General features: G+C 36.1%; 1 protein-coding gene across 3 annotated transcripts; it reads right to left on the bottom strand.

The window, feature by feature from the left end:
- Window positions 1–405: 405 nt before the first annotated feature.
- LOC149154775 (putative protein phosphatase 2C 24) lies at window positions 406–3,078 on the bottom strand. Of its 3 annotated transcripts, none has more exons than XM_089441008.1 (5): window positions 2,610–3,078; window positions 1,956–2,517; window positions 1,507–1,878; window positions 1,300–1,405; window positions 406–1,182 (listed from the first exon to the last, which is right to left on the bottom strand). In XM_089441008.1, the coding sequence occupies exons 2-5, from the start codon at window positions 2,397–2,399 to the stop codon at window positions 872–874; spliced, it is 1,233 nt and encodes a 410-aa protein (XP_089297134.1). In that variant the 5' UTR covers window positions 2,400–2,517; window positions 2,610–3,078; the 3' UTR covers window positions 406–871. The 3 variants fall into 3 exon arrangements, with proteins under 3 accessions (XP_089297134.1, XP_089297135.1, XP_089297136.1); XM_089441010.1 differs by having other exon boundaries at window positions 1,065–1,187; XM_089441009.1 differs by having other exon boundaries at window positions 1,956–3,078.
- Window positions 3,079–12,278: the final 9,200 nt, after the last annotated feature.

Here is a 12,278-nt window from a genome sequence, read left to right as displayed (position 1 = left end):
GTTGGTGATGGGATTTGTTTTTATATTATTTGTATCTTCTTGTACTCTAAGGTATGGATGCGGTTGTACTCTAAGGTATGGATGCGGTGGTGCATGGCGAGAAGATTTGAATACTGGTAGTGAGAAGATTTGAATACTGGTGAAACTACTTGCTAATAAATTCCAAACACCAAAACTCCAAAAACAAGAATTACACTAAAATTGGGGAAACCAGAATTAGTGATGAGTCTTACTTTCGTATGGCTGGTATACTCCTGCCCTAAAAAACCTAACGAGGTATGGGTGACGGATGTCCATAAATAAACAATTAACCAGGCATCAAGTACGGGCATGGCTGACGGATTTCCATAAATGAACAAATAACCAGGCATCAAGTACGGGGCATGGCTGACGGATTTCCATAAATGAACAAATAACCAGGCATCAAGAATGAATTTCTTGCCCATCCATTTTCAGAGTGGAATAAAATATCCAAGGGAAATGCAACCACAAATATCGAATAAAAAGTGCTCGTTTTGTCAGAAGAATTTCAGCTGAATAAAACAAAGTTAAGATCGAACCATTCTGTTATGTTACCCTCGGAAGAAGCCACAACATGCACACGTGGCCATGATCTTTTGCTGCAATGCCAGGGCTTGCCCAGTGGAAAAAGAATTTAATGTCTTTTTATACTAAATTCCTTCTGTGTTGAATTTGGATGTTATAAATACTGGACGAATAGTAATGCCTAAGGAGATATCAGCAGCAGGAATTCAAGAACCAAAAATACACGTTGCACCCGGAAGAATAGATATTAAGGCTTCCTGGGATCCAAAACCACCATGCTTGGATGTTAAGGCTTCCTGGGATCCAGAACCACCATGCTTGGATCTTAAGGCTTCCTGAGATCCACAACTACTACGCTTATGTTGTCCGAGCTCCCCCGTGAGAGAGCAAGCTTTGTTAACAATGCAGCCGTATTGGCCGCCGGGGATTCGATCGCTGGGCAGCCGGAAGGCGAGGTTTCAGGTTTCTTTCTGCTGCTAATCGCAAGGCATTTCCTGGAAACCTCGCATGCGACCTGGTTGGAGATCACGTCCCAGAGGCCGTCGCTCGCCAGAATCAGGCACTCATCTTCCTCTGTTCTCGCCGTGAAGCTCACCTCGGGCTCTGCGATTACATATGGCTTGAGATAACCGTCTCCTGCACTTCAATATACACATTGTGTATACCCATCCATTAGCTTGATTCTATACGCATACGCAATGCATGTAAAGAAAAGAAAACGAAAAGAAATGGCTATTGTTTGTTTACTTATACCTATGGCCCGGGACATGGCAAGAACACCCAAGACGCGGTGGCCGTTCCAGTAAATGACCCTGCCTCCGGCGGACTCGATGCGCGCCATCTCGTCAGCACGGTCTGGCTGCAGAATCCCCAAAAAGCAAGAACCCTAGTAGGTATTTTATGTGTATGTTATACCTAATTGTGCATATTTGTGCGTATATGTTTGAACAAGAAAGCTACCTTGTGATCGGTGGATAATGGAATCGCTTTGCCACCCCTACACAGAACAGCTCTCGAATCCCCGCAGTTGGCCACCACGATCTGCCTGCTTCCGACTATTGCCACCACAGCGGTCGATCCCGCATTCTCTGGCGGTTTCGATTCCGCGCGTGGAACTTCTTTATCCTCTTCTACCTGCCTAGACTCGATCCCGCGACCGCTGATGTCCAAACTCCGAATCCTCCGCCTGCCAGACAGCGCGGCAACCTCCACGTCAATTTTCAGAAAGCAATCAGTCATCACTGCCTCCCAGTGCGCTTCCGTCACAGGGTCCGTCAGTCGGATTTCCTCCGCCACGGCTACGTGAAGCCGATCCTTGCAATAAAGCGCTGCCTGCGAAAACCACGACATTGGACACCGAAATTTTCCAAGAACAGCTAATTCTTATTTTATTTATTCTTTACACACACCTGTGAACCTCCGTGGCCATCGTAGACGCCAAAGAAGTGATAAACCCCATCGTTGCCAGCCACGAAAGAAGGCATCACCGCCACGGCGTCTTCCATTTCCCGTCGCCTGCCACAGATCGACACCACGCCGTGCTCCGGGCATGGCTCGCCTCCGTCTCCTCCAACAGCGAAAACCAGCGACGGCAACGAACCGACAGCAACACTCTCATGGCACTCCGTTGCTTCTTCATGTCCACTGTCTGCAACATCGACGCCGTTGCCCACCTTAAGTCTCTTAACATTGATAACCCCGGTCGATGCGTTGGCAATGAGTTTGAACCGTCGGATCTCCATCCGCCGACGTCGTGCTGCTCGCGTTTTATCCTCTTCCAGAGGCAGCGAACATCTATACATATGACCACTGCGGCACAAGCTGGCCGTCTCTGCAACTGAAACTTCCTTCATTACTAAACTCTTCGTTTTTCCTTTTCCTTTTCTTTAATCTTCATGAAGATATCTTCGTTTTTGCTTTTCTTTAATCTTCATAAAGATATCTTCGTTTTTCCTTTTCCTTTTATTTGATCTTCATAAAACCAGACATAAGTTCAGATCGAAACCTCCATAAAACGCATTTATTTTATTCTATCTTCAAAGCTCAAAAAAATAGGAACTCGCCTGTTACCGAAGCCCGCTACCTTCCGCGTCCTCCTTCGAATACATCGTTGCTCGTCTTTCGCCTCCTCGCCATCGCACCTGGTGCTTCTCCTCCTCTGTTTATCGTTCTCATCAATCGCCCGCCCTGCCACAAATTTTAAAGATCGCCACCGGAAAACATCCCTCACTTCCAGCGCTGATCAAAACCCAAAAATCCAAATTAGACCTAACAATCCGTTTTATCAGAATAACGGCCAAATCGCAACATGAAAACTGCAAACGGCCGCTAAATTCACACAATTCTTCAACCCTAAGCTCATCTCCGATCACAATTTTCCATAGATTTCCACTCAAATCGCAGGGGCGGGAACCTCACATTAAATTACAGAAGGAAAATACGCAGAGCAGATGGGACAGAAAATACGCAGAGCAAATGGGAAGGGGGAGCGAAGAAAGAAAACGGAAGAGCTGCCTTCCCGTGATAATCATACCATCCACACGACAAACACGTCGCCGATAAATTGGAAGCTGCCCGAGCAGCCACGTTTGTACCCAGAGCCCCGCAGTCCCTGCCCGCCATCGCCGGGCAGCCGGAGGTAAGGGAACGGAATGTGTTACACCTACGCAAGCCCGAAACCAGTGCCCAATGCAAGGGCCCCACGTCTACAACGACATTTCTGCTACGTGGTTGGACAGCCCAATCTCAGGGCCACGTGTCGACAATCCGGAACCCATTGCTGTAGCATCTTTTATTATGTTCTGCCCCGGTCGGGTCCCCACAACGTGGTCCAATGAAAAAGCGACACATTTCGTTTTAACCGACACGTGCAGAATAGTACTTCGAGGAAAAGGCAAGGAAACCGGGGCCCGCGGGGGTGTCACATCACCATCTTGACAAATACAAAGTGCTTACATATGCCGACAAGCTTGTAAATACGTATCACCACCTGTTCATTTTCTACTTTTCCACGTGTCCCCCAGATTCCTCTTTTCTGGTCCTGGTCCTCGTGTGTATTTTGTGTATTTTTCTTTTACGTACAAAACGGGGACTCTCCCTCTCACCCTCTCCCCTTGAAGATTCGCTTTTCAAAAAAATTAATGCAATGCAGTTCCGGGGTATGTCGCCATTCAACCTCCATGAACCTCCTTTGCCTTTGCCATCGTAGTTGGTAAATTTTATTCACATGTCAAAGGTAAAATCTCAAATAGTTAATTAGGAGTAGGTTTTGCACTCTTTTATAATAAATATATATATATTCTCTATTTTTTTATTTCTTCATTTCTTCATAAGTTTATTTTCAACTGGTTAAATAACTTAATTATTTTTAAACTACAAATTATTGATATATCTAATTTAAGTATTCTTAAATACACTTTTATATAGTAACAATATTTTTTTACTTATTCCATAAAATAATATTCATCCACCTCACTCACATTAAATTTCACTATATTAAAAACTTAAAAACCTACTAAACACAAACCCATTGATGGTGGGACCTACACTAGACAATGACACTACACCCAAGGATCTTAACAACCTTGGCATCCCCAATATTATGTTTTTGTCAATTCCTATTTGATAAATGTACTTCATTTCATGTGTCATCTAAATTGTGAGGAAGATTTCATTTACTATTTTTATATTTGATGGACACTTGTATTGTTTATGATTTTGTATCGTGACTTGCTTGATTTTGCTCTACTTTGAGGTTATTATTTATTCATTTTTGTTTTTATAAATGGTAAGTATTGTGCAGCTTAATAACGAAAAGAAGCAAGGGAGTATTTGGCCACTTTTATGTTAACATTGATGTAAATAAATACCTAATTCAAATTCTTTTAAGTTAAACACACTAATTTATACTCACAAATAAAAATATTATTTACAAATGTGAAGAAACATCTCTTAAATATATTCACCTAAAACATTACATTTTACAAATAATAAAAATAAAAATTAGTAAACATATGTATTTCAAATAATTAAATTATTAATAATCATGATACATAATTATTTATAAAATACTAAATTAATCACGTAAGTTTAACCAATTTCATTTTGGTTTGAAAGTTTCTACAATATTACACTTAGGCATATTAAGATGACAATGACTTCACTACATAGGTCAAACCACAACCTATTCCCTAAAATACAATGATCCATAAAAAACAAATATGATGATCCATAAAAAGCAATTAAATGTAAAAAATTACACTTTGGATAAAGTTATTAACAACATTTGGTTTTTTATTACTCATCTTATATTAATCTCAGGGCCAAAACTTATTATTCTCATGGCCAAACTAAATCAATTTTAAAATTGATCTTTAAATTTACATTCTCATGTTAACATAATATCATCTTTCTAAACTAACATAGTTTTATAATAAATTTTCATTCTAATTTCAATTTCAAATTTAAACCATAAATATAAGTAAATACTTAAAAAAATTTAATAAAAAATTTTATAAAATAAAATATATCACAGTAAACAAGACTTAAACTATTTTAATAAAAAAAATTATAAAATAAGATATACCACAGTAAACTTTTCATGTTTAGTAAAAAGGTTTACCATAATTAAATAATTAATTTATATAAAAACTCACCACACCTTTTCAACTCCCACTGAATATTTAATCAAAATAACTACAAAAATGACTCATTTCAAAGTACCAAATTAAATATATGACACCTACCCAGATATAAAAGTTAAATCCCTAGTTTGAATTTTGTTCCACCAAGCTTTTTCATTGCATTTTGGTCAAATTTACCCAAACAATTACCAAACATTTTGATATGATACCACAACTACGCCAGCCAGCCAGCTATGATGCAGATTACCTACATTAACAACAACATTCAATGTCCATTGACAACAATGGAATCACTACGTGGCCCTTCTTGATTGCACTTGTGGGTTGTCTTCCATCTCTCCTAACTTTATACATAACTTGGGTTCTACTTCAACTCCATCCAATCTTACAAAGTTCAGATTTAATGGACAACTTCCTTCTAGTGGATCACCCCTCTAATTTCACAAGGACATGAGGGTCCACATGCTTCTTTCTCTCATGTCATGGACCCACATGCTTCTCTCTCAAGGGAAATGTGTGTATATTTACACTCATGTCCTTGCAAATGTCACTTTAACATAGGCTCGACTTATAATTTATTTGGATTCATTAACACCGAGTATCGTTTTGTCAGTTGGACGGGTCAATGTGTATCAGGGTCCTATGAGAGAAATTGGTGAGTCAAACTTCACATGCTTTGTTTGAAATTTTCTGGAAACTAGAAGCCAGTGAAGAATTTTTTTAAATATATCGTTTAAGGTTTTCTTATATATTTAAAAAACAATTACTTAAATTTAAAGTATTAGAGAATCAGAATCATCTTTTTATATAAGTTTAATAGGTATATTTTACCATTTAAAATTGTAATGTTTGTTTTTATTGCCCTGACATTAATAATTTATGTAATATTTTATACAAAATTTTATATATATATATGTATATACTTATTTTTAAAAGAAGTTTACTCAAGTCAGCTAAAGTGAGATTATTGGTACATCTCTTATAATATTAATAATAATGTGTATTCAAATATAACAGAATGAGTCTTTATCTCAACCCAAAGGGCAAGAGTGAGATTGTTGGTACATCTCTTATAACATTAATAATAATGTCTACCTAATATAAATAATATCTTCCATCTCGGCCCAAAGGACCAAAGTGAGGTTATTGATACATCTCTTATAACATTAATAATGTGTACCCAATATAATATAATATTTTATAATAGAAATCAACTTCCATCTCAGCCTAAAGGGTAAGAGTGATGTTGTTCGTACTACGTAAGCCCACAATTATATTCATAATTAGATTCACTTAAGAGTCATCTCAGTGTAAATGGACAACCCACAATTATACTCATTTAAGAGTGTTTTTCTCAGGCTCGAAGTCATTACAACAATATTTATCAAAGCATCAAAGCTCATCATGTCACCCATGAGAATTTGAAATTGAGTATAGAAGACAATAATCGTTTAACCCAATCACGCAAGATAACCCCAATTAACATTTTCATAGTCTTTTAATATATATAAAAATATAGTATAAACAAATCATATTAAAATAAAAAGAAAGGATATTTGTCAATACCTTTTTTTTCAATGTTTTTAATCAACTCATAGTATAAAGTGTGAGTTATCTTATATTATATATGTATATGTGTGTGTACGCACACACGTGTAAGAGTATAAAATTATATATCTATTTTAATTTTGATTTTTTCAAGCACTAATTCATTTACATTTTATATTTTTAATTACTTCCCGTGTTTAATAAATCTAAAATTAAGATGAATATACATTAATCTATATTTACATATTTGATATTGAATATATATGTGATTTGTCGACAAAATTATTTTGTTATATATTTTCAATTGACATGTGTGGCACCACTTTCCATTTCATGAGGGTTTCTTATAATGAAACATGTCATTCAATTCATATAAGTAATCCTTTCACTAAGAGGATGTGACTCAAAGTAGAGATATGCATGTACAAGTAATCAAAGAAATATACTAAGAGTATATCGATGCTTGGAGCTCATGTAGAAATCAATGTTATAAGGTTATATTGGAAGTGTGAGGAGTATGTTGGTAAGTAATCCTTTCACTAAGAGGATGTGACCCAGAGTAGTGATATCCATGTACAAGTAATCAAAGAAATATACTAAGAGTATATCGATGTTGGGAGCTCAAGTAGACATCAAGGTTATAAGGTTATATTGGAAGTGTGAGGTGTATGTTGGTACAAGAAGATTAGAGGTCAAAGTTGTATTACGGGAGCAAGGAAGAAAATACTACAAGAAGATCAGAGGTTAAAGTTTGTATTATCGGAGCAAGGAAGAAAATATTAGGGAAAAGTTTGAGAAGATTACTTAGAGTGAGTGTAAATTATATCTCAAGAATGTTGGGGAAAATAAATTAAAAAAAAAAAAACTTTAAGGGTAAAAATTTGGTAAATATATTGTATATATTATAAAGTACATAAGTGAAAAATTCCATAAGTGTCTAAGATACTTAACGCAACAAGACGAAGAAGAAAAATGCTTACTTTAAGGTCCAGAGACTTTGTGGGATGAGTACATTGGTAGAATTTAATAGAAATTTTCCAATAATGGGTAATTTTCCTATCAAATATTGTCAATATTTATTGTTGGTCATTTAAAAAACAAAACAACAAAAAGACCCTAAAAAATGTTTTATTATATGGTAAAAATTGCCATTTTTGATAGGTAGAATTTTTTCAAATTCCAACCCTAGGTATATCTAAATAATGGGAACCGAACCTCAAGAGATGAAACGTGAACCTCAAGAGATGAAGAGTATACATCATCTTTAAGGCTAACAATTCAAATTTCTAGTTAATATATTTTGTGTGCTTGGTTTGGCAGATAGAAAGGTTATAAGACAATAATTCGACAATTAGGGAGCTAATCTGAGTTCTACCAAACATAATGCAAAAGGGAGTGATGCCCTGAAGGGAAAGAGGGCACTACAAAGTATCTTAGAGATCAAGGGCACAATATACATATTGCTAAAGATCATGAAAAAATAAATTAATTTATAACTTATGAAATGATGGATATATGAAGAGTCAAGACCCTACTTGATGTTTTAATAAAACATAATAAAGGGGTAAGCTTGATGGTGAATATCATTATTGTCATCGATGAGTGAAACATGTATAGGAACTACAAAAATATAGGTTAATAGATGACCTAGACATGGGCATAAATGATGTGGTGAGGCACTTAAAGTGGTTAAACTCAAGGAGAGAAGATGGAATTCCAAAGAGGAAGGCCATTACAAAAATTAATAAAACATAAGAAAAATGAATAGAGAGAAATTGTAAGGCTCTAGACTTGAATGGCTTTTGGAAACTCCATCACAAGATTGCCATAATGGTCATTGATTAGCATGAATGGAAATGGCAAAAAGTCAATAGCTAGAGAGTCAATTTTGAGCACCTTTGCATGAGGGGAAGACACACCATCAACATATCAAGAATCCTTGCCTAGAATGGGTACAAAATAGACTTTGGTAACTCACATTAGTTGGACACAACAAGAGAAGATGGTAAGAAAACTTAACAATGAAAGATAATGGAGGTTATAGTAAATGACCCTATTAGATCCACAAATATGATGCACGATGAACAAGATTGACATAGAGAACTTAACTGGTTTTATAGACTCGAGTGCTTATGTTACATGTAGACCAAAGAGTTGGGTGGTTCACACTAGCAGTTGTGATGGATGACAACATTTCTTTTAGGCATAAGCATCCACATAACACAATCATGGGATGCGCTCATTTTGGGTACACATCCACTGAGCACATATCCCATTAGGTAATTTTGAGGTGAAAAATGAGTCTCAAAATGAAAAATGTACTAACAAAATCAACTTTAAAACAACCAATAGGATTCAACATGGTGATGTCATCCCCACGGGTAAATTTTTCCAGAGGTAAAAGAAGAAAACCATTTTTTCCATTGTATTTTTAACTTATCTCCTTATATGTTTACTCAAATTTCAAGTCTGGGCAATCAATGTATGCAGAATTAGATTTTGCATTCAATGAGTACTCATTTTGCATGCCTTTGAGTAGACCCATATCGAAGAAAAAAAAATGAAAATACATGGAAAAGGAATGTGTTTCTGAGTTGGGTGGTTCACATTGGTCATTGTGATGGATGGTAAAAGCTCTTTTAACCAAAAGCACCCACAGAACACAATTGTAGTCTCAAAATGAAAAAAGTACTAGTAAAATCAACTTTAAAAGAACCAATAGGATTCAACATGATGATGTCATCCCTAGGGTAAATATTTTTGGAGGAAAAAGAAGAAAACTATTTTTTTAATTGTATTTTTCTACTTATCTCCTTATAGGTTTACTCAAACCCCAAGTGTGAACACTCGTTGGATGCATAATTATATTCCACATCCAACGAGTGCACACTCTACATAATTTTGAGTAGATCCAAATCGATAAAAAAAAATGAAATTACATGGAAAACAATGTGTTTCTTAAATTTCCATTTTTTCTTGATGTGGTTCTACTCAAAAGTATGTAGAGCATGCACTCGTTGGATGTGGAATATAATTATGCATCCCACAAGTACCACGCTTGAAATTTGAGTAAACCTATAAGGAGATAAGTTGAAAATACCATTAAACAAAAAATAGATTTCTTTCTTTTCATTTAAGAATTTATCTCTTATTTGGTTACTTTTACAATTATTTTATAATTTTTCTTAGGATGCCCATTTAGACCTCAAAATTCCTCTAATGATTAGGAACAACTCCATTGGATGCACTTGTTGGGTACACTCTTGTCGAGTGCACTTGGATGCATAGGGCACACTTTTTGGGCACATGGCACATAGGTGCAACACCATTAGACATTAGATAATCAATGGACAAGTCATGATGAGAGCAAAGGCACCAACAGGCACAGTTGAAATTCATAATGTTCGTACTTGGATCAACTTATGCTTGGAGAGGCTCGCAAATGCAATATAGGCCTTGTATAAATAGTGGATGCCTCAAACGTACTAATGCATCAATCATCCATTGATCATTCACCAAGTCAATGTAAAGGAACTCTGCAATTGTGCTAATATCAAGGTTCACATGATAGGGTAAGTTGCACCAGCTAAGTAAGAATAAGAAGAAGACAACACCTGCAAGAGGTGAGCCTATGATAACTTAATGGGTTGGTTTGTGCAAGTCTATTGGGTAGTAGGCAAAAGGAAATATTGTCCTAAACTCATTGTACATCTATAATATATTTGCGGGTAGAAGGTTGTAACTCCCTTATTTGATATCTATAACATTCCTCATATAACAAGTTAAGGCACCTAGATTCGATGTTTCCTATACATGTGTGTTGCCAATCATTTATGTGTTGGATTTTACTATTCTTTGCTTTATTTTGTGTTGGAAAAATATCAAAATATTGGTTATTTTAAATTATTGCTATGATGTTTTAAAGGCCATGCTTGGACATGTACCTAATCTTGAATGGACTTGATTGAGATGTAGGACTTAGTTTCATTTGATAAATTGTAGATGTAAAGTCATGGGAATACCTTAAGTGAAAAGGCATAGATTGGCTGTAGTAGGTGCACACTAGCCAAGTCATTGTGGTGGAGGAAATGTGATGTCACATGACCTTAGGTGTCAAAATAGACTTGGAAGATACTCAAGTTTCCAAAGAAATATTTGGGAAATTTATAGGTTTGTGACAAGTGGTATCAAAGCTTAGTTTGAGATAGTTTGGGTGCTTGGCACCACTACCACTATGAGAAGGGATATCAAATAGTTATTCGTCACATTGTAATGAACTTAAGGAAAAGTAGTAGGCTTTGGGACAAGTGGGAAAGTAACCACAAGAGTGGATTGAATATTATAAAGCATAGACTTATTTCCTTGTTGCAGTAGGAAATCAAGAAAATTTGTACCCATAGAATGATGATTTCTATTAGTATTTTAGGAATAATGTAGGTTTGAGGTAGCAAGGTGAACCAAGTCATTGAGACTTGGGTAAAATTTTCAAATATACTTAGAGGGCCAACCCATTTCTAGGTTATGATATGGAAATCATTGACAAATAATCATGGAAAAATAAGATGGAATTCATGGATGTGGAATTAGAAAATTAGGATCAAGAGATCTATCAATTATAACAAGCACGTATCATGAAGTTGGAACAAACTAGCACACTAGATGATGCTTGGGTTTAAAAGTTGTATACTTTCATAAACTAAGTAGAGACTTGATTGTTTCTTGAGTAGGGATCACTCAAGAGGAAGGATTCCCAAGATGACAACAATATTACAACAAGGAAGAAACTAAAATTTCCTAATTCCAAAAGTGAGATTACTTCTTGTCTCCTTTGTTACCAGAATCAATTTTCCGTGGATTGTATACCTTTAAAGAATAAGTTGAAAGACTTGGAACAAATTCAAGGAAACCAAATTTGAAGGTGAAGCTAGCGACATTATGAGAAACCCAAGTATAACATGCTTCAAAGGAAATTTTGGAGATTATAGGAGACTTGATAGTAGGTTTGGGAAAGTTCATGGAAAAATGCCATGCGTGTGGTTTGCAAAATGAAAGCATGAAGGGTCTTGAGTGAAAGAAACTGAAAATTAATTGAAAAGCTAAGGAGGTTTTGTGAATGTAGTTGTGAGTAGGTTGAAGATGCCAATCTTGGTAAACATTGGTGCAACCCACCAAACATTGTAAGTGAAAGGACCACTACACCACTTCATTGTAAGCCTAGTAACATGGCCACATTTAAGGTGATGAAATTAACAACGAATCCAGAAATAAGAGTTGTTCATTCTACACCTCTGAAATTTGGGGAACAATTTGGGAGTTTAGGCTTGAAAGTGGCTCCATTGGATGACTATACAATCATATTAGGGAAAGACTTTCTCAAGATTTCCAAAAAAAAATCCTATGCCCTATGAGAATCATTTGATGTTCTTAGATGGAACAAATATTTATGTTGTGCCTATGATGACTAGAAGGAAGTTGGGAAGGATGCCAAGAATTTCATTAATGAAGTTGATTGAGGCAACTAATGAATCCATAGATGGGCCT

The sequence above is a fragment of the Pinus tabuliformis genome, chromosome 9, assembly GCF_031772625.1.
Source record: "Pinus tabuliformis cultivar Carrire ecotype Pingquan chromosome 9, CPIR1, whole genome shotgun sequence".
Lineage (NCBI taxonomy): Eukaryota > Viridiplantae > Streptophyta > Pinopsida > Pinales > Pinaceae > Pinus > Pinus tabuliformis.
This window is presented reverse-complemented; position numbering and strand designations above follow the sequence as displayed.

Coding starts and splice junctions, on each gene's coding strand:
- LOC149154775 (XM_089441009.1), bottom strand. CDS start 2,399: ATGAAGGAAGTTTCAGTTGCAGAGACGGCCAGCTTGTGCCGCAGTGGT. Junction 1,879..1,955: donor ATGGCCACGGAGGTTCACAG/GTGTGTGTAAAG, acceptor TGGTTTTCGCAG/GCAGCGCTTTATTGCAAGGA. Junction 1,183..1,299: donor TGCCATGTCCCGGGCCATAG/GTATAAGTAAAC, acceptor ATTGAAGTGCAG/GAGACGGTTATCTCAAGCCA.